The 23672-nt window shown below is 35.2% G+C and overlaps 1 protein-coding gene across 3 annotated transcripts in view; it reads right to left on the bottom strand.

Moving 5' to 3' along the window:
• The window catches only part of PGAP1 (post-GPI attachment to proteins inositol deacylase 1), a 70993-nt gene that overhangs the window by 43333 nt on the left and 3988 nt on the right, over positions 1–23672 (bottom strand). For 2 of the 3 annotated variants that reach the window (XM_035007481.1, XM_035007482.1), the window contains exons 2-7: positions 19352–19505; positions 13330–13505; positions 9949–10120; positions 7068–7225; positions 4209–4261; positions 3294–3360 (exon numbers count right to left, since the gene is read on the bottom strand). In XM_035007481.1, coding sequence (XP_034863372.1) covers positions 3294–3360; positions 4209–4261; positions 7068–7225; positions 9949–10120; positions 13330–13505; positions 19352–19505 — 780 coding nt within the window. Of the gene's footprint in view, positions 1–3293; positions 3361–4208; positions 4262–6309; positions 6772–7067; positions 7226–9948; positions 10121–13329; positions 13506–19351; positions 19506–23672 lie in introns of those variants that run through there. The other variant, XM_035007483.1, reaches the window with a different exon arrangement.

Below are 23672 nucleotides of genomic sequence, written 5' to 3'. Positions count from 1 at the left end.
CCATATTTAGAGCAAATATCTGACTCCCTGTTACTTTGATATATTAAGTTAGGGGCCAGCCCTTCAAGAAACTGAAGACTGTTACATCCCCCATCCAACAAAACATTTCTTTACAGATTAAACAACTTCAAAAACATCAACTATTTTTCATAGAACTGTTTCAAACCCTTCATCACCCTGACTGCCTTCCCTGGATAAACTCAAGTTTGTTAATGTCCTCCTTATAATACAACATACAAAATAGAATATAGTTCCTTAGATATCTAACTATAGTAGAAGGCAGTGGAAATTTTATCTTCATTGATGCAAACTCAATACTTCAATCAACTCAATCTAATATAAAACTAGTTTTGACTTTTTTTAAAAGCAGCCACATCTGTTCACAATCATTTAAAAGTAACAGGTCTTGGGCGCCTGGGTGGCTCAGTTGGTTAAGCAACTGCCTTCGGCTCAGGTCATGATCCTGGGGTCCCAGGATCGAGTCCCGCATCGGGCTCCCTGCTCGGCAGGGAGTCTACTTCTCCCTCTGACCCTCCTCCCTCTCATGCTCTCTGTCTCTCATTCTCTCTCTCAAATAAATAAATAAAATCTTTAAAAAAATAAAAATAAAAGTAATAGGTCTTTTTGCCAAAATTTTAGTTAACTCAGGATTCTCCCATCCTTACTCACTCTCCAGGGAATCCATCCACTTGTAAGTTTTTCAGCTATGCTTTTTATGCTGATAACCATCAGAAATTATTCTCTAATTCTGATTCCTTTGTACCACATGTTTGGGACTAATTATGCTTATAGTTTCCCTGTATATATGTTTGCTTCTCTTCCTAATATCTTCTTGAGGGATAGCAATCATATCCTAATTTTTTATTGTCTAATATTTAGTCCAGTTGATTATATATAGTGAGGCTGTAAAACAGAACTCAGTTTCATAGTTTGATTCTTAGCAATATTAGTTACCAAAAATTTCTCATTTGTCCCTTAAAATGTGTCTGTAAATTACTTATCTATCCAGAATTATAATTTATTACACTAGTATTAAAAATCTCATCTCAGGATTTAATGGAAAATAAGATTTATTAAAATTAGTTTTATGGGGGCTCTTGGGTGGCTCAGTCGTTGAGTGTCTGCCTTCAGCTCAGGTCGTGATCCCAGGGTCCTGTGATCAAGCCCCGCATTGGACTCCCTGCTCTGCAGGGGGCCTGCTTCTCCCTCTCCCGCTCCCCCTGCTTGTGTTCCCTCTCTGGCTGTCTCTGTCAAAAAAAAAAAAAAAAAAAAAAAAATCTTAAAATAAATAAATAAATAAATAAATAAAATTAGTTTTATGTAGTGTGTCAACTATACCTCAATAAAAAAATTAGCTTTCTGTACAATACTTATTTTTATTTTTTTAAAAATTTATTATTTCTTTATTTGACAGAGAGAGAGATAGCAAGAGCAGGAACACAAGCGGGGGGAGTGGAAGAGGGAGAAGCAAGCTTCCCACTGAGCAGGAAGTCTGATGTAGGGCTTGATCCCAGGACCCTGGGACCATGACCTGAGCCAAAGGCAGACGCTCAACGACTAAGCTACCCAGGCGCCCCTCTGTACAATTTTTAAAGAATATACCTGTCTGTGATACTACTGTTCTTCATGGGTTGAAATGGGGTATTTTCCTAAGCCTACCAAATGTCATTCCAAATACAAACTGGTCTTACAATTTTAATTGATTCTACTATTATATCTAGTTGCACTCTCTCAAACTGACTAAAAAAACATTTGCCATAGTTAAGACTCACAATTAAAACAAGGTTGAAAAACTGAAAAATATTTGCATTGCATGACCAATTCATAGTGTTAATTCTATAAAGCTGTTTTACTTTAATAAATATGCTAACTTAAATATGGCATCTTGTGGCTTAAAATGTGGCAAAACACAACAATTTGGGTCTTTTTTTGGAGGGGATCTCTCTTTTATTGTATTCTTCAGGACAGAGGTAAGTATTTATGATTCTAATAGCAGTTCTGCAGCTTTCTGAAGGGTTAAGGAAAAAACACAAACAGTACCCCACTTCCAAGAGTGAAAAGCCTTATAAGAGAACTTAAAAGTTCTAAGACACAATAAGGAAAGCATTACCTAGAGATCTATTGAGAAAGAGGCCACAGATACTAGTCTCTCAAAAAACTGGAGCCTTCAAGGAAAAGAATCCAAAAATAACAGCTAAATACTTTGCCATAATGAAGAAAATTTCCTAATACACAGGGAACTTTTTATCCAAAAGGAGAAGCCATAGCCACAGTTCTCAAGACATGTTTCTATGAAACAGTGAACAAGATGACCTGAGGTTAAAAAAAAAGGCTGCTTAAGATGAAAAAATAGCAATCTGTTCCCAATTCACAGAAAAAAATTTAAGTTCATGGATAAAATTCCCTGAATTTTGCTGAAATCCTTGGTGCCCACTACTGAATATCTGCTGGCAGACATGAAAGAGATGAAAGAGTAATATGATGTTCTATAAATAGCACTAGGATTTCCAGGTGTCCTGCTAATTGAACTTGGCAAATCATTAGTTTGTAGAGTTTATAAGTGAAATCTCATTACAAAAAACATTCAGCTACTATAAGTACATAATTTAAGTTCTGGCGAGCATGGGTTAGCCAATGAATGAAGACATTTTGATCCTACCAGAAAGATAAAGATGCTTTTTTTAAAAAAAAAATTTAAGCAAAAATGTCTATCAAGATACATCATGAAGTTTACAACATATTACTAAAAAAAGGATAAAATAGCTTGTAGTAAGTATTTTAAGTTAAATAAAAGTTAAAAGGATATATATCAAATTTTAAACAAGGGGAAAAATTGGGGGAAGATCTAAAGCATCTTTTCACTTTTTCATTTTCATTGCATTCTATTAATTATTTTTTTTTAAAGGTTTTATTTATTTATTTGACAGAGAGAGAGAGAGACAGCGAGAGAGGGAACACAAGCAGGGGGATTGGGAGAGGGAGAAGCAGGCTTCCCGCTGAGCAGGGAGCCTGACGCGGGGCTCGATCCCAGGACCCTGGGATCATGACCCGAGCCGAAGGCAGACGCTTAACGACTGAGCCACCCAGGCGCCCCGCATTCTATTAATTATTAATAGTGATCAAAGTATTATCAGATAAAAATATATTTCTATTTTGAAACTAATTACAGTTGATACAACATATAAGGCTTCTACTTTTATGAAAGTAAAAAAAAAAAAAAAAGTATTAAATCCATCCTGCTGTAACAAAAGCTTTTACTCTGCTGAAGTAATTTTTAGCTTAAAAATACATACTTGTTTAGTATCAGCATCAATAAGATCAAAGAATGCTCGAACTGTAGTCAATTGTAATTGTTTACACCTAAAAAATAAAATGTTACAATGTTACAATAAAACTTTATTTAAAAACATACTTTTGATACAAACATGCACAATTCTATTACTTAATGGAATATCTGAGTTTTCTTTACTGCTCTAAACTCTAAAGGTATTTAAGGAATCATTATTATTAAGAATATTTTAAACTTGAAACATATAAAAATAAAGCAAATTAAATCTTCTTGGACATTTGACAATGGACTATCAGGGTCCTTCTGTTCTCCCTAAGTCTCCTTGTCCATCCCAGCTATAAACAACTGTCTGCCCCATCTTTATATGCCTAAACTTGTGCTTCTTGCAGAAACCACTGACTGCACAGCCAGAGGAAAGTGAAAAAATAATCTTTAAGCTAAAACATATAGCGTTAAGATACTAGGGTCTATGTATTTCTTGACCCTTATTTAATCTATTTATATTAAGGGTAAATCTAACTCCTACTTGGTTTTTCATGTGATGCTCTAGAATAGTTAATGCTATATTAATCAAGTCCCTGAGTTTGGTGACTGGCCAAGAGCTCAGAAGAGCCTATCACAAGTACCTTTGATTCTGCCCAACTATGACAAACTCTAAAATTCTGACATTTGACTCTAGCTTCATTTGAGATTCATGCTAGTGGTTCTTTAAAAGATGATTTTACAAGCTGTCAAGGGAACCTTGGTCAAACTGAGACAAAAACCAAGGTTAGAGTTCTAAGCCCTTAAGTCAATCTTTCTCCCAAATCTATTTATTTATGGATAAACTGCTAACAAGGCTAACAAACCAATCAATGCACTGGTAAGAAAAAAGGGCCACCACAAACCACCAAAATAAGCCTATTATATATTAACTTACCATACAATGGAAAGGTGGTCTGTTGAGACCCAGGTCTTAGGCACTGCTGAACTCTAAAAGGACAAGGAAAAAAAAAAATCCAATTTAAGAAAAGCACATTTGTTACTCTCCCAAAGGTTTGAAATTCTCATAAGCTAATATTTAGAAACATGTAACATTAGTTTCACTATTTTATGATGCACAGACATATTTAAATGATGCATTCTTAGAAAGGTGATCCAAAAATATTAAGGTAGTTCCTGTATAAAATCAGTATCATTACTGCTTAGTCAAGCTTAAATTACCCTTCAAAAATTATTAAAGCATCTAACAGATTCCTTACTGAAGTTTAATATCTAACTCTTTATTACTCTATTAAGAGTCTGAGTTTATGGTTCTTTAAATAAATCACAATTACTTTAGTAATTTTAGTTCTGACTAGACTACTTTGATATTCTAAGATGTTACTTTTTAATCAGGTGTGCCTGAGAAATACCCAGCCTCAGAGAGCTTTTTCAAAATAAATATGCCTGATCACAATTCCAAAGCAATCAAATCAGACTCTTTTTTTTTTTAGAGAGGGAGAGAATCTTAAGCAGGCCCCAACCTCAGCACAGAGTCCAATGCAGGGCTGGATCTCATGACCCTGAGATCATGACCTGAGCCAAAATCAAGAGTCAGACGCTTAAAAGACTGAGCCACCCAGGTCCCCAAAATCAGACTCTTTCAAGTATGGTACAAGGTTACTTATTTTGAAAACATCCCTACATTAGGATATATATACTACTAGTTAGAGACATACTAGCAAAAGGCTCCTAAAAAATATAACTGTTTGAAGAAGGCTTCCTAACAATGGCACAGCACCATTCAAGAACTAGAGACTCCTTTTCATACCAGGTAATGACTTTCCTGTGAATAGCATCTTACATACAACAGGAAACATTAAGTAAATCTGATACTATTTTTCACAGTGTCTCTCTTTGCATTCAAGAAAGGGTTGCTTACTGTGAGCCTGGGTCCCTTAAAGGGACTCCTTCAAAAACCACCCACCAACTTAAATACATACCTAGGGCAGGTATAGAAGCAATATTTTTAAGTGCTATCATCTGTATGAGTGTATATTACAGCAGTTCAGCCTACCTTACTAATACTAAAACAACCGAGGTCTCTAACTTCATTTTTCTAGTCCCAATGGTTATAAATGTCAATTAACTATTCTTGATATATCATCAAAAAACTGTTACTTCTTAATAATTACTTTTTAAAAGTAAACATATATGTAGATATATGAAAGGTTGTAAGTTATTTGGGGGCTAAAATACTAAATAAAATTGAGACAGTAACCAGCTTTGAGAAAATTCCATTAAGAGGTAAAATATTTTCATCAGAGATACAGAAATACAAGTGCCTTGAAAGCAACAAATTATCAAATTGATTAGAAAAGAGGGACACAGACACACGCGTGCGTGCGCACGCACACACACACACAAAGAAACCAAAAGATAAGCTGCAGGAAGGGGCATCAATATAGCAACATGCTCCAGGTCAAGTCTAGAAAAAATTACATCCAATTTTATATTACTAACATATCTGTGTTTACTAAAGAACTGATATTTAATGTTTTAAGGACTTCCAGCAAATATCTGCCCCAAATAATCAACATCAAATAAAACAATTCATACCAATAATGAGGTTTGAGAGATTTACCAATTTAGTTTCAAAGCTATTATGGTTATATCACAACTCCTCCGGTAGTAAGAAAATGGTGGGTAATAGTAGAATGGCTTAATAATTTTTGTCCTATGTGTGGCAAGCATTCAAAAATACTTGTTTAATAAATGAACAGTAATCTAAGGTGGGGCAATAGACAAACTGAGCAAGGGAGTATTTATGAAGAGAACAACCATGAAACAAAGCACTATCTCCTAAAAAGCAAAAGGAACACTGGATTTTTTTAAGAAATTAAGTTATATTTGGAGATGATATGCAGTATACACATGTATACATACTATATACAATATCTATATACTGTGTGGAGTTAAAAAGTTAAGATCTTAACTGAAGACTTCATGGTTAAAAATATAAGAAATAAGGTAAGTCCTAAAAGGAAACTTGAACTCACTTTACAGAAGCTATGTATCCCAGTTAAAGACCAAATACTTGATGTCCTAGCAGGGAAGAATAATTAGCAAATTAATCAGTCAGGATTCTGTTATACTATCAAAGCTATTTTTAAGTTTTAAAATTGGTAAACCTTTATTCAAGTTTAGCACTGAAGAGTTTGATATTCCATTTCTATTGTATATAGCACTCAGATATAACAAGGGGCGCCTCTGGACTTCAGTCCACACTTTCTTATAGTTAAAACTCTCATCAGTGGGTAGGTACTTATTTTAAACAAGGAACAACTACTCGTAAGAGTCACTTTCATAAATAAGTCATTTTCACAAACCTTCTAAAATCCTTTTTACTTTTTGTGGACCCATGCCTCTGCCTTCCCAACTCATTCTTATCCATTCTTTCATAGTCTCTCTCTCACACACATGCACATACACACATAGCAGCACTACACCAACTCAGTAGTCATTTCCTTTTTTTTTAAAGATTTTTTTTTTTTTTGACAGAGAGGGAGAGAGACTGCAAGAGTGGGAACACAAGCAGGGGGAGTAAGAGAGGGAGAAGCACGCTCCCCGCTGAGCAGAGGGCCCGATGCGGGGCTTGATCCCAGGACCCCGGGATCATGAACTGAGCTGAAGGCAGATGCTTAACAAGCCACCCAGGCACCCCTCAGTAGTCATTTTCAAACAACTACATATTTATCCTTTCATACCCCACTATATCCATTCTGTTACTATTTCAGTAGAATCTTAAAAAGATTACCACAACAGATAAGGCACTGGTATGATGGCTTAATTTTGGTAGAAAAGTCAGTCCTGAACGAACTTGGTAATCCCGGAATCCTCCAGCTACAGAAAGCGTGGTTAAATTTATGTGTCTAGCATTTAGAATCCAATAGTTGTTTACAGTCATATAAAAGTCTGGTAGGAAATAAAGACACACGTTAAAAATTAGTCATTCCCTGCAACAATAAGGTATCTATGATACTAACATTAAATTGAATTTCTGTTTAAGCCATACTGAATTGTCTATAAACAATGAATGTTATTCACATTTCTCTATTCTGAGTAAAATCAGTATCTTTACAGAGTCTGTTTTCCATTAAATAATACTACAAATACTAAGAGTTACTGAAGTTATCAATAAACAAAAAAGATATCCAAACTTTATTAGCTTTGACAAGTCCATACACAAACAGGTCTCTATATCCCACAAGAATGCTGCTAGATCATGACACACAGTATAGCAAGTAGAAACCCCTAAAATTCTTCCAAAGATACAAGTTCACTATGCTAAAGAATTGTAGATCTTCCTAATCATGGCAGCGTGAGAGCTTAGCAGCTCTCTACGGCGGCCAGCCACCACCACACAAAGTACTATTTAAGTTCTTAAAATACAATCAGGACAACAATCACTTTGGTCTTGGGACTTAATGCTGCTATGGAAAATATAAGGGTTAAGAAGGTTCTACCCATTTAGAGTAAGTAACAGGTAGCTCAATAGGAAGAATCTGCAATTTTTCCACTTTATCTATGGAAGATGAGAAAAATATAGTATCAAAGATTTGAGGCGAGGGAAGAGGAGTTTCCTTTTCTGATTATCAAAACTTAATGTACTTTCATCCTGGCATTTGATCCCATTGAGGGCTTCAAACATTTTGGAACAGCAAACTCCTCCCATTGAAGATCTCCACAGTATTTACTTAGAATGTGATTAAGGAGACCCATTCCTAACATCCGCAGGTCACGGGACAAGAGTACCAATGGGGTACACATGGCTTTATGTCTAAATATTTAAAAGTAAAAATTCCAGCTAACAAACTGTTAAATCAAATATATTTTCTCTGCCTACCTTGACAAATATATCATTGCAATAACCTGGAAGGCCAAGTTCAAATTACAAAATTTGACACCTCAGAGATGGACACTAGATTAGAGCAGCACAGGGAGGGCAGATCTCTGACCCATAACTGAACTCTAATCTCTTCTTCCCATTCCAATTTCATCCTGCATTATAAGGATGCAGGATATCCAAGCTCTATCGGTACCTCATGCAGAGCCATTCCTTAGCCACAACTCAAGCTTACTTACATACCTGCCCTTAGGTCAGATTCAGGTAAGAAGCCCACACAGGTCATGGTAGAAAAGTCTGAAGGCCTGGTTACCTAGATCATCATCCAGAGGTAAAGGCACAGCCTGCAAGTGGGGAGGCTGCTTGGTCTATATACTCCTCACCTTGTGGAGAATGGCAGTGCCAGAGCAGAGCCCTCTAAAGTGGGGAGCCCAGTGCACAGCTTCCTTCCCCCTATTAAAGGGCAGTATTTCCATCAAGTATAAACAGGGAATGGACTTCTGAAGGTCATATAGGTCTCCTAAAAACCTAAGATCTGCCACCCCTTGAACTTTTGGGGTTTTTTTCATTCTAATTCTGGCTTAATGAAATATGAAATAAATACAGAATAAATAAGAAAGAGGCTTGCTGATTACTAGAAAGGCACCCTGACCCTAAGAATTACTTTCAGCCTGAACATTTTAGAGACAGACCATCGCTATCCTTCAAAAACAATAAAATCAGACTCTTTTGAAAGCTCTTTCCTCAAAGTTTTTAAAGATATATTCTGAGTAATTCTAATTTAACATACATGGCTCATCCATATAAAATGTAATAAAAAAACTTCTCGACTGTGTTGACAAGTATTATGACTTGTCTATGCCTTTTTTTTTCTAAACCTACAGGTCATTTGTAATTATTAGAATTAGTAAAGCAAATTTAAGCAACTTCACTAAAATTAAAAATTGTTACTGAAAGATTTCTACAGGCAGTTTTAAATGTAATAAGGAAAAAAATGAAACTTAACTCTAGGTACTGTTGCAGTATATATTCCAGCAAATAAATTACTCCTTGGCAATGTTATGTTAAAATGGGTGCTTTGGTTTGGAGTCAATAAGGTATATTTCTCATTTTCATCAAAACTAAGATGATGCAAATTTTGATAGGGTAAGAAGTGGTGTAAATTTACTGATCAGGAAAAAATTCTTTGATTTCAAAGACTTTCTTCTATCATACAATATTTCTTCTATCATACAATATTTCAATAAACAGTGAAGATAATACTTGACTTTCTTTAAACATGCAAATAATAATGATGCTCTAAGCATCAAGTGAAATAATCATACATCATGTAAAGTTCTTAATACAACACCCAAAATACAGTAATAAATATTAGCAATTCTTTCTCACCATATAAAGCATTAACAGATCTATTTATTTAAAACAAGGCATTTCTACTGTTTTACTTAAATATAAGCTTATTTTGAATAAAGTACTGGAAGAGTTAACAAAACATAGGACATTTAAACATACTTTAAGAGACAGAGAGTCATCCCCAAGAGTAATTAAAGTGATTCCCAAGTGTCTAGGGATTATAAGACACATGCTCTCCATGGTAAGATGCTATGGACAGAGAAAACTAACAGCAGTTTCAATTATTAGCCTAAGTTGAAAGTCACAAAGAAAGATGCTCAGAAATGGAGGTGTTAATTTGAAACTGAGCTGCATACTCTCAAAGAAAGTAGGTGCAAGGATCTGTTTAATCTTAAACAGCAATGGGGAGGTCAGTTAGTGTTTATGTAATAATATTTACCTGTTATAAAACGATCTAATGGCATCACAGGAGCAACATGAGGGGTGGCTTGTGTGATAAGAAGATTTATCAGATCTTGTTTAAAATTTTTCAATGTAAGCAATGCTCTTGCAACAAGGCCACCCATAGAATGACCAATTATTGCCACACTTTTTGGAGCAAATTCTTGACCCTATTTAAAAAAAAAAAATCACCAAGGCATAATGAAGTCTTAGTATCATAACAAAAATACTAAACACTTTCCTCTACCTATAAGCAATTTTATAGGAGAAAGAAAATTAAACTATTTATATAACTTTGCATAAGATACAGAAATACATTTTCATTTACTTGTAATTAGTATATACATACCATTTTGTATTCTGCCAAATATTTTTAATAGCTACGCTTTGGTTTTCTGAACCCAAATCAGAACACCTGGTCTAGTAGATCATGTCTTACCATTTGCTATATTGGATACAAGAGTTGTAATTATATTTGGTGTATACCAGAATATTAGATTTTATAGGATATAAGAAGATCATTTATTTAAAATTGAAATCATCACAAAAATTTGGAACAATTATGGTTACCATAGCAATATAGTGTCTCATCATACTGATATATCTTACCAAGTTACTTCTCTATTATGCACCTGGGTTTAAAAAGAAACCAGCATTCCTTAACATTTATTCACTGACAATTACATATTTTTATTTCTTTTTTTATTAAAGATTTTATTTATTTATTTGACAGAAAGAGACACAGGGAGAGATCCCTCAAGCAGGGGGAGTGGGAGAGGGAGAAGCAGGTTTCCTGTGGAGCAGGGAGCCTGATGTGGGGCTCGATCCCAGGACCCTGGGATCATGACCTGAACCAAAGGCAGACACTTAACGACTGAGCCACCCAGGCGCCCCGACAATTACATGTTTTTAAAATAAGCATTGCTTTTTAAAAAATCCTTTCTGTCTCCATATAGTATCCTCAGTTCCATTACCAAACTTTGGCTTATCGCTCTCCACACTGATCCTTCATCTATGCCTTCTCTCCTGTTACTATGAATAAATAGGACCTTATGCAGAAAAGAGTTAACATAGTAAGCCTGAGACTGCTATCCTTATAATGGACTGCATGTAAGTTGGCTCTGGGCTGTAGTCTGAGACCTTAGATCCTGGGATATTCCCATCATTTCCTCAATGTTAAAAATGAATCTGTTTTTGCAGAAAATATTGTTTATGCTGAACACCTGCTGTCCTTCTGGCAGGGATTTCGGTACATGCTAGGCACAGGGTGTCTACGTGACCAGCCCCCAGTAAAAAAATTTGGGCACTGAATTTCTCATGACATACTCATAGACAACACTTCACACATCATAATTCATTGCTATCAGAATTAAATGTATCTGGTGTGACTCCCCTGAAAGGATATTTAGAAGCTTACACCTGGTTTCCTCTGGACTTCACCCATCTACCTTTTCTTTTCCTTTTTTTTTTTTTTTTTTTAAAGATTTTATTTTTGAGTAATCTCTACACCCAATGTGGGGCTTGAACTCACAACCTGAGATCAAGAGTCACATGCTCTACCAACTGAGTTGGTCGGGCACCCCACCCCATGCACCTTTTCTTCGCTGATTTTGCTTTATATCCTTTCACTGTAATAAACCATAACCATGAGTACAACTATATGCTGAGTCCTGTGAGTCTTTCTGGACAATTATCAAGCCTGGGAATGGTCTTGATGATCTCCAACACAGACCTGATCTTAGATAAAGCCAAACTCTCCATATGTGCTCTGAAATCTATCCCCTTTGGTCTTCTCAAGTACATCACTCCAGCAATTCTTCTCACTTTTTTCTTGCACTGTTATTTCTCCCTCTCTATTAGATCATTCTTGCTAGTATATAAATACAATACTATTTTCCCTTGAAAAAGAAACTCTACTCCCATTTTGCTCTTAGTGACCACATCTTTCTCTACATATCTATAGCAAAACTCATCAAAACAACTGCCTATGCAGTACTTGCCGTCTCCAATTTCTCAACTTCTATACTCTTAAACTCATTCCAGTTAGGCTTTCACCTCAACACGCCTCCAAAACTGTTATCAAGTCACCAAGGAATCTACTTGCCAATTCTCAGTCCTCATCGTACTTGAACTATCAGCAGGATTTGACATAGATTACTTCTTCCTCTTTGAAATGATTTAATTGGTTTCCTTGACATAATTCTCCTGGTTCTCCTCTTACCTACTGGCTGCTTATTTCTAGTTTCTTGCTGTTTCCTTCTCATCTCTCCTTATCTCTTAATATGGGAGTAACTCAGGCCTCAGTCCTTCAGTCTCTTCTTTCACATCTTGACTCCATAATTATCACATACAGTCTCATGGCTTTAAATATATCTATATCCAGTCAACCCTCAAGTTATCATCTCCAGACTGGACCTCTTCTCTTAAGCTGTCACCTTAAACTCCAATTGCATACCAACTACACTTGGGATGTCTAAAGTGCATCTCAAATCAAACCTGTCTAAAACAAAACCATCTATGTCTTCTTTGGAAAAATGTCTGTTCATGTCTTCTGCCCATTCTTATCTGGATTATTTTTTAGGGTATTGAATTTGATAAATTCTTTATAGATTTTGGATCCTAACCCTTTATCAGATATGTCATTTGCAAATATCTTCTCCCATTCCATAGATGGCTTTTTAGTTTTGTTTCCTTCACTGTGCAGAAGCTTTTTATCTTGATGACATCCCAGTAGTTCATTTTTGTCATTAGTAGACAGAGGGAAATAAAAGAGCACTGGGTATATATGTAAGTGATGAATCACTAGATTCTACTGACACCAATATCATTCCATATGTTAACTAAAATTTAAATAAAAACTTAAAAAAAAAATGAAAACAAAAACACATCAGAATTTGTAAGATTAAAGTAGTGGTTAGAAGAAATACTGTAGTCTTAAATGCTTACATTAGAAAAGAACAAGGTTCAAAAACAATAATCCAACATTTTTTTTAAGGATTTTATTTATTTGAGAGAAAGCATGAGCAGGGGGAGGGGCAGAGAGAGAGGGAGAAGTAGGTTCCCCACTGATCAGGGAGCCCAACATGGGGCTTGATCCATACTAATGGTCTTTAGGAAATTCAATGCACTTCTAATTTATGAAGTTAAAATAAGTTTTTCCTCTAAATTCACGAGAGGTTTCTTATAAATTCAATTTAAACTTCAAAAACCACTGAGCTCAAAACAAGACTCACCCCTCCACACACACACAAACAAAACAAACCCTTTGTGTCATCTTCACTTCAACTTCCATATAAACAAATAAATGACTTAAAATATGTTGAATCCCTTAAAAAATGCTAATAGGTGATCACTATTGATTTGCATGCCTATCTCTTACCTTATAGAGTTTGAGAATTGTTTTAATGCATTCATGTACAAACTTCGTCTGTTTCTGAAGACTTCCACCATACAGTGCCACCAGTTCTTCATTGAAATTCACACTAAAGAAGTCAAAGTGGTACTTGAAGTCAATGTCTTCTGCTTTTCTAAGTGCAATAGAACCAATCGAACGAACTGTAGAGGAAAGTGCAAACTGTACATTAAACAAAATTTTTAAAGTTGCAACCATTCTTGCTTCAAAGTCTCTTAACAAATAACTTTATCCCACACTCTGAATATAAACAACCTACTTAGGGTGACATCCTTCAATTCTATCAATTTAGAAGAACAAACCATTGTTTGTATTATATGCCTTGTGCCCTGTTTTTTAAATTTAAATTAAATAAAAAGTAAACAGGTCATTCATTCTTTACCTGCTTCCACTTGATTAGGAAAAATAACTAAAAGGGAGGGGAAGAATACTTTGAAGAATAAGAAATGTTAGCCATCTGTATGAATAAGTCACACTTGAGGATTTTAAGAATGAGAAAATTCCTACAAGAAATAATATGCTCATCACTTGGTTTAGATACTTATGCTTGATTTGTCTTTTTCTTACACATGACATCCAATCCATCAGTAAATCCTATCATCCTCTACTTTCTAAATATATCCCCAATCAACACGTCTCACCATTTCCACCACTGTCTTCCTAATCTAAGCACCATCATCTCTTGCCTTAACTATTCTAATGGTTTCCTCACTGGTCTACCTGCTTCCACACTGTGTTAGGTTTTGCTCTGTAAACCCTTCCACAGAATTTGTGAATTGATTGCATTAATTGGCATTAAAAGCTGAAGTGTATGGGTTAGCAAACAAAATACCTACTTGCCATTCCATTTTTTTAACATACACAATTCACATACTATACAACTTATTATGTAAAAAGTACAATTGAATGATTTTTAGTATATTCACAAAATTCTACTAATCTAACTTTAGATATTTTTTAATTACCCCAAAAAGAAAACCCTGTACTGATTAGCAGTCATTTCTTATTCCTCTTCTCCTCCCAATCCTGGAAAGTACTAATTTACTTTCTGTCCCTATGAATTTGCCTATTCTGGACATTTCTATAAACAGGATCATATACATGGGTTTTTATGACTGGCTTCTTTCACTTTTATAATGTTTTCAAGGTTTATGCACATTGTACCATGTAATTCATGTTATCAGTTAATTAATTCCTTTTTATTATATAAGCTTCAGGTGTGCAGTTTTATAATTCAACACCTGTATACATTACAAAGTGATCATCACCACAAATCTATTTACCATCCATCACATACAACTGGCCCCCTTTGCTCACTCCCAACCCCCTTACCCTCTGGTAACCACCAGTCTGTTCTCTTTATCTGAGTTTGTTTTATTTTTTATTTTTTTAAAATTCCACATTTCGGTGAAATCATATGGTATTCGTCTTTTTCGGCCTGATTCATTTCACTTAGCATAATACTCTGAAGGTCCATCCATGTTATTGCAAATGGCAAGATTTCATTCCTGTTATTTGTCTGATAGTAGTAGATACTTGTCAGTAGTAGTCTGACAAGAATGAGGTGATATGTAGTTTTGATTTGCATTTCCCTAATAATTAGTGATACTGAGTATCTTTTCATGCCTGCTAGTGACCTGTATGTCTTCTTTCGAGTAATGTCTATTCAGATCCTACATCTATTTTTCAGTTGGGTTATTTTTTGTTGAGTTATATAAGTTCTTAACACATTTTGGATATTAACCTCCTATTGTATATATGGTTTACAAATATCTTCTCCTATTGAGTAAACTGCCTTTTCATTTTAATGGTTTCCTTTGCTATGCAGAAGCTTTTTAGTTTGATGTAGTCCCATTTACTTATTTTTACTTTTGTTTCCCTTGCTTTGGAGCAAGATTCACGAAGATGTTGCTAAGACTGATATCAAGGAGCTTGCTGCCTATATTTTCTTCTAGCAATTATAAGGACTCAGGTCTTATATACAAGTCTTTAATCTATTTTGTGTTAATTTTTGTGTATGGTGGAAGACAGTGGCCTAGTTTCATTCGTTTGCTTGTGGCTGTCCAGTTTTCCCAACACCATTTATTGAAGAGACTGTCCTTTCTCCACTCTATGTTCTTGGCTCTTTTATCAGAGATAAACTGACCATATATGTATGGGTTTACTTCTGGGCTCTCAATTCTCTTCCACTGATCTGTGTGTGGTTTTTTGTTTTTTGTTTGTTTGGTTTTTTGGGTTTTTTTTTTTTACTAATACTGCACTGTTTTGATTACTGCAGCTCTGTAGTACAGTTTGAAATCAGGGAGTGTGATATTTCCAGCTTTGTTCTTTCTCAAGATTGCTCCAGCTATTTGGGATCTTCTGTGGTTCCATACAAATTTTAGAATTATTTGTTCTAGTTCTATGAAGTATTCCATTGGAATTTTGATAGGTGTTACACAGAATCTGTAGTGGCTTTTGGCAGTATGAACATTTTAACAATGTTAATGTTTCCAATCCATAAGCACAGAATATCTTTCCATTTATTTTTTTTTATTTCTTTCATCAGTGTCTTACAGTTTTCAGTGTAGAGAGCTTTCACCTCCTTTGTTAAATTTATTCTTAGGTATTTATTTACTCTTTTCAATGCAATTGTAAATGGGTTTTCTTAATTTCTTGTTATTAGTATACAGAAACACCACAGATTTCTGTATATTGATTTTGTATCCTGCATTTTACTAAACTCATTTATTAATTCTAACAGCCTTTTGTGGAGTCTTAAGGGTTTTCTATATATGTCATCTGCAAATAGTGACTTATTTTACTTCTTCCTTTCCAATTTGGGTGGCTTTTTAAAAATTTTTCTTGCCTTACTGCTGTGGCTAGGACTTCCAATACTATGTTGAATAAAAGTGGTGAGAGTGGGCATCCTTGTCTTGTTCCTGAAATTAGAGGAAAAGCTTTCAGCTTTTCACCATTGAGCATAATATTAGCTGTAGGACTGTCATATATGGCCTTTATTATGTTGAGGTACATTCCCTCTATACCCACTTTGTTGAATTTTTATCATAAATGAATACTGAATGTCATTGAATGCTTTGGCTACATCTATTGAGATGATCATATGATTTTTATCTTTCATTGTATTAATGTAATTGTATCATGTTGATTCATTTGTGGATGCTGAACCTCCTTGCATCTCTGGAATAAATCCCACCTGATCATGTATTGTTGGATTTGGTTTGCTAATACTTTGCTAAGGATTTCTGCATCTATGTTCATCAAGGATATTGGCCTGTAATTTTCTTCTTTTATGGTTCATTCCTTCTTATTGCAGAATAATATTCCATTATATGGATATAGTTTATTTATCCATTCTTTAGTTAATGTTGGGTTGTTTCTACATTTTAGTTATTTTGAATAGTGTTGCTATGAACATTTGTAAACAAGTTTTTGTGTGAATGTACATTTTCATTTTTCTTGGGTAGATACCTATAGTGGAACTGCTAAGCATAAAACTCTATGTTTAACATTCTGAAGAACTGCCAAACTGTTTTTCCAAAGTGGCTCTACCATTTTATATTCCCACCAGCAATGGATGAGGGTTTCAATTTCTTCACATACTCAGTGACACTTGCTATTATCTTTTAGATTATAGCTACCCTGGTGGGTATGAAATGATATCTATCCTTATGGTTTTGATTTGCATTTCCCTGATGATTAATGATGTTATCTTTCCTTCACCACTCTTGCCCCTTTACAGCATATTCTCTACACAGCAAAGCCAGAGTAATCATTTTTTAAAAATAAATCACACCTACCATACTGTATAGAATTTAAAAATCTGACAATTCCAATGTTGTCAAGGATGTGGAGCAAAGGGAAGTATAACGTAGTATTTCTGGGAGTATAAGGTAGCACAACCAGTAAAAATAGAAGGATACATATAACCTGTGACATGGAAAAATGTTATGGCATACATCTTACAGAAACATGGGCTTATGTGATCCAAAGTAAGAAAAATGTTCTTTACTTGTAATTGCCAGTAAATATAAATTACACAAGTGTCCAAAGACAGAATATTTAAACTATGGTATAGTCATATAATGGGATAACAAAGAATGAAAAAAATAAACAAACTTGGATGAATTTTTTTTAAAGATTTTATTTATTAGAGAGAGAAAGAGAGAAAGAACGAGGAGAGGGAGGGGCAGAGGGAGAAGCAGACTCCCTGCTAAGCAGGAAGCCCTATGTGGGACTCAATCCCAGGGCCCTGGGATCATGACCCAAGCCAAAGGCAGACACTTACCAACTGAGCCACCCAGGCATCCCAAACTTGGATGAATTTTTAAAACGCTGAGTGGAAGAAGCCAGACACCAAAGAATACCTACTGAATAATTATGTTTATGTTACGAAGTTTAAAAATAACCCCCCAAAAGTGGATTGTATTAGAGATACACATTTAGATACTTAATAAAAGTCAAGGAAATTTACTACCTTTAAGTTAGGATTGTGGTTACATCTAGAAAGAGGGGAGAAAGTTTTATCAGGAAGGAGCATACAGGGCATTTCCACAGGACTGGTAATCTTCTACTTCTTGACTTAGATTTTGGCTATATGAGTATTCACTTTATAATAATTTTTAATTGAATATCTATATTCTACACATTTCTCTGTATATGTGTTATATTTCAAACAATTAACAACTGACAAAAAGATTGGATTATATCATTTCCTACCCAAAAAACTCTAACAGTTTCCCTACACACTTGGATCAAAATTCAGTCTTTTCCACAGCTTATATGATATAGCCTGAAGCTACTTTTCCATCCTTATTTCTTGCCACTTTCTCTAGGTTTTGTGGCCTTGAATGTACTAAGCATGTTCCTACCTTAGGGTCTTTCCTCAAATAGTCACATACCTCAGTCTCTTGCTATATTCAAGCCTCTGCGCAAATGTTAGCTCCTCATCCTGGCCTTTCCTAGCCACTTCAACTAAACTAGCCACCTCCTGACCCTATTTCTCCTTTCTCCCTCACTCTGTTTTATTTTTCTAACTTTTAATATTACTGATATATTTATCTGATGGCTGTCTTTCCAACAAGAATATAAGTTTAACAAAGGGGAGGGATTTTATCTATCTTGGTCTGTTTTGGATCCCTAATACCTAAAACACAAATATTAACTAGATAAATACATAATATGTAAGTAAGTACACTAAAAGTTGAAAGAATTCTTTTTTTTTTTTTAAGATTTTATTTATTTGTCAGAGAGAGAGAGAGAGAGAGAGTGCATGCACAAGTGGGGGGAGCAGCAGGCAGAGGGAGAAGCAGGTCCCCACTGAGCAAGGAGCCCAATGCAGGACTCAATCCTAGGATCCTGGGACCATGACCTGAGCCCAAGGCAGATGCTTAACCGACTAAGCCACCCAGGCATCCCTGAAAGAACTCTATTCTTATTATATAAAAGAATATGCCAGTTAATAACCGAAAAGCACTTTTTAAATGAAATTACTTCCAGATTACTTGATTGTCATGCCAGAAATAACTGCTTTTATCTCCAGGCCAACATTCAATTTGGAATCTATACATAAAGGTTCCCTATCTTCACCTTTCTGTGTTCCCATCAGTATTTCTAGATCTAATTTAAATAGCTCCAAAAGAAAGAAACCAATCTTTTCTCTTGTTTGGCAAAACATATACTAATTTACTTCTCTAATCAGTATTCTGTTATGTTTCCTGTACCTTCCATTTCCAACATAAACCTTTCTTCTGCTGATTCCTGAATCCCTATATCATTTATCCTACCTACTCAATCCTGTTCTTTTTCTCCATCTTACTCTTTTCTAAGTGGTCTTCAACTATTCTTGGTACTCATTTTTTTCTCTCAGACAAAATGTCAAATATTTGTGTCTCCCAGTATGCCTAGCACAGTACTTAACACAGAGTATGTATCTGATAAATTCTTCGATTGAATTTTACAGCTTTCAAAATTTACTTCCAAGACTTACCTTGCTTATAACTTCCAGCATTACCAGGAAGAAAGAGAACTGGAATACCAGTCAAAGGGAGAATTTTGTGTTCTTCAGCATAGGATCCTTCTCCATAAAGATATAATTCATATGCAGGATAGCGTTTTGCCAGTTTCTTTGGAAGTTCTATTTTCTGCAGCAAAAAAAAAAAAAAAAAGAGGCAATTTCACTTTAATCAGTTGTATTAATACAATTCAGTCTACTGCGCCCAGTTCTGAATTACACACATTTGAAACAGTATAAAAGTATTACTGATGATAAAACTGCACTTAATGCCCAAAATAAGTTTTACTTTTAGTTTATTCATATGTAGAAGTCATTTTGAATCATGTGAGTTTTGAACCATGCAGTCTTCAGGAATGTATAAAATGGAACTACCTGAAATTCTAACGAATACAAATTACTCAAAATAGCCACTGACAAAAGAAAAACACTGGGGTATGTCAGCAAATTACTTGTTAATATAATTGGAAATGTACTTAATATAGTATCAGTTCAGTTATACTTAGAAATGATAAAGGCAGGGGCGCCCGGGTGGCTCAGTCATTAAGCATCTGCCTTTGGCTCGGGTCATAATCCCAGGGTCCTGGGATCGAGCCCCGCATCGGGCTCCCTGCTCCGCGGGAAGCCTGCTTCTCCCTCTCCCACTCCCCCTGCTTGTGTTTCCTCTCTCACTGTGTCTCTCTCTGTCAAATAAATAAATAAAATCTTTAAAAAAAAAAATGATAAAGGCTTTCCATTATCAAATCAATTCTTTTTTGCTATTTTAAACTGGTTTGTAATGCCTCTCCTTGTACTTAGGCCCAACTATATAGTCCAGTTGTTATATCATTCAGAGGAAAGTAAGCTTTCTGACATCTCAATTTAATACGCCTTGACCCGCAATGTGCTTCACAAATTAATCTGAACCTTACTCTGCAATTCATATTATAACAAATGAGCCAGTAATTGATACATTTTTTTTCAAAAAAATATAAATTAGGTCTTAATGTCATCCCCAAAAGGTAGGCATGTATAAAAGTGATGGTAAAATATAAGCCCTTCTTCTGCTCCTTTTTTAAACTATAGAAACCATTAAAAATGAAGCCAGTTACATTGAACAGATTTTATTTAAGTAGACATCAATAGATTTAATGATCTAGCAGTGCTATACATGTGCTTGATAAAAATTTTAAGTACTGAATGAATTTTAAAGTCTGTATATGGTAATAACACTGAAAAACCTCACTGTTCTAAAAAGCAGAATTCTGATCACTCATGCACATTCCTGAATATTTTTTTAAAAATATTACCATAAACAATCTGTGTTAATAAGAACTGAAAACATCTTTAGAGACTGTGAGCTTACTGTTTAAGATAGTAGCAATTTTATCTCCTCAAATACTCAAAATGCAGAAATACCAATCCCATGATTTGCTATATATAAATATACATATATACATATATATATACACACACACACATATATCAAATATATGGACTTCAACTCAAATTTGTCCCAATATTGACCATGCACAATATATAATCAAAAATGAAAATGATGCAATATTTTAAGTACATATTAAGCAAAAAGAAAACATGTGAGAACAAGTATACCATTACTCTTAACTCCTCCCAATTTAGTATACCTTTGGATATGACAGTACATGAGTATTAGATCATTCTTTTTAGTACATTAAGCAAAATTTTGAACTAGTTGAAAATTAACTCAGAAGAATAGGAAACTAGGGGCACCTGGGTGTCTCAGTCGGTAAGCGTCTGCCTTCAGCTCAGGTCATGATCCCAGGGTCCTGGGATCGAGCCCCGCGTCGGGCTCCCTGCTCTGCGGGAAGCCTGCTTCTCCCTCTCCCACTCCCCCTGCTTGTGTTCCCTCTCTCACTGTGTCTCTCTCTGTCAAATAAATAAAATCTTTAAAAAAAAAGAAGAAGAAGAATAGGAAACTATTAGCAAATGGCAAAACTGCATTCCAGAGTACAAGCTGGGAGTGGCAGGAAGAAACAAGAAGGGCTTTGACCAGATTGAAGATAGAAAAAAGTATAGGCATATGAAAGAATGCTGATGAACAAAAAGAAGAGGGTCAAGGGATTTAAAAAGAAAACTTTTATAGCAACAAGACTCCCATATATTTTAAATTATTTTATCTAGATTATTTTAAATGAGCACCCCTCCCCAAAATAGACCTTTAATCAAAATCAAATTACCTTTATACCTAAATACTATCTCCACAATCCTGCCCCTGCTGTTCATCCTCTCTTGACTCTACAGGTCCTTCTAATCTCTAACCTAGAACCCTTTCTTTCTTTTTTTTAAGATTTTATTTATTTGACAGAGACACAGCAAAGAGAGGGAACTCTTTCAAAAGACAAAAATTCTAACAAGTTCCCAAGTGCTAGAAAAATACTGATTCAAGAAACTAATGTCTTTATTTTATATGTACCTTTTACTTGTGAATTAAAACTGGAAAATTAAAATTTGAGCTCCATAATTAATAAAAAAGAAAAAGGAAATTTTGATCAAAATGAATAAAGATCTTACAAAGAACTCTCAGCCCTTTGCCCATCTCACACCTAATAACTCCAGCTTAATAAAAAGACCTAGGGAGAGGTGAATCTTTCAGACTAGTCTTTTTTCCTGTCATAACCTCCTTGCTCCAATCCATAGTGCATACTGCTGTCAAGAAATACCTTGTGGGGTACCTTCGTGGCTCAGTCAATTAAGCATCTGACTCTGGTCAGGATTCTCAGGGTCGTGAGAGCGAGCCCTGAGTTGGCCTCCAGGCTGGGTGTGAAGCCTGCTTAAGATTCTCCCTTTCCCTCTTGCCCCTCCACCCCACCCCACTCCACACCACCGCTCAAATAAAATTTTTAAAAAAATAAAATAAAATAAAACAATAAATACCGTGTTAAAACATACACCTCCTGTGTTTCCTGATTATATTAATAGATGATAAAGGCCTGAGAGAGACCCTCTAAAATCTGTCTCTAATTATTCTTACTGTTCTTATAACTTACACATGCCACGTTTTAAAATTTTTAATATGCTTCAAATTCAAGACGCAAAGGATATACAATGAAAAGGCTCTCTCCTACTCCTGGTCCTTCAGCCATCTAATTCCTTACCCAGAAGGCAACCAATGTTAGCAGTTTATATACTATCCATACTGCTTATACAATGTGTCCTGGTGCCTTCCCACCTTCACAAATGCTATTCTTTATTCCTGCAGTTTTCTTGTTTCTGCACTTCATGAACTATATATATGTGCCCTCTAATTAACCACAACTTCTCTGCAGCCTTTGACTACTGGAAATGAACTTGGATGCTCTCTTCTGTGAAGACCCTCATATGCACTCTTATAGTGAAATTATCATTTAGCACATTATATGTATTTTTATTGTTATGTTAATCACCATACATTACATCATTAGTTTTTGATGCAGTGTTCCATGATTCATTGTTTGCGTATAACACCCAGTGCTCCATGCAGTACGTGCCCTCTTTAATACCCATCACCAGGCCAACCCATCCTCCCACCCCCCTCCCCTCTAGGACCCTCAGTTTGTGTCTCAGAGTCCATAGTCTCTCATGGTTCATCTCCCCTCCAATTTCCCCCCCTTCATTCTTCCCTTCCCGCTTTCTTTTTTTTTTTTTAAACATATAATGTATTATTTGTTTCAGAGGTACAGGTCTGTGATTCAACAGTCTTACACAATTCACAGCGCTCACCATAGCACATACCCTCTCCAATGTCTATCACCCAGCACATTATATTTTAACTGTCCATGGCATTCCTGTCTCCCCCATTGTATTATAAAAGACATAAAAATTACAAAGACATAAAGGCACAAGGTCTGATTCATCTCTAATTCCCTCTCACCCATACCCAGTATCTAGAATATACCTGACAGAGTTATTCAATAAACTATTTGCTAAGCAAACATCACAATAACAAAAGTATAATGCATATTTTCCAATATCAACATTTTCTTTCAGACAACAACTGTTAGGTCACATATCTGAGCACAGCCAAATAAATTACTGAATGGGAGAAAACAACACAGATGATTCTTCCCCAATTTTACAATCTGCCTAAAACTGTTTGCTACCAAACAAAAGCTTTGCCTTGCTATCATAATAAAGCAAAAGCTTTAAAAGATAATGTGTATTTTTCCTGGTAGGTTTGTGAGATGTTCAGTTAACTCTGAACAAGCAAATTTTGGAAAACCAAAGGTAGAAAATGAATACTCAATTTCTTTTGTATTTTTTAAATATTTTATTTATTTGTTTGAGAGAGAAAGAGAGA

This window comes from Mirounga leonina, unplaced genomic scaffold (assembly GCF_011800145.1).
Source record: "Mirounga leonina isolate KUSES-001 unplaced genomic scaffold, KU_Mleo_1.0 Mir_151, whole genome shotgun sequence".
NCBI lineage: Eukaryota > Metazoa > Chordata > Mammalia > Carnivora > Phocidae > Mirounga > Mirounga leonina.
Note: the sequence above shows the minus strand (reverse complement) of the source record. Positions and strands in the feature narration are given on the sequence as shown.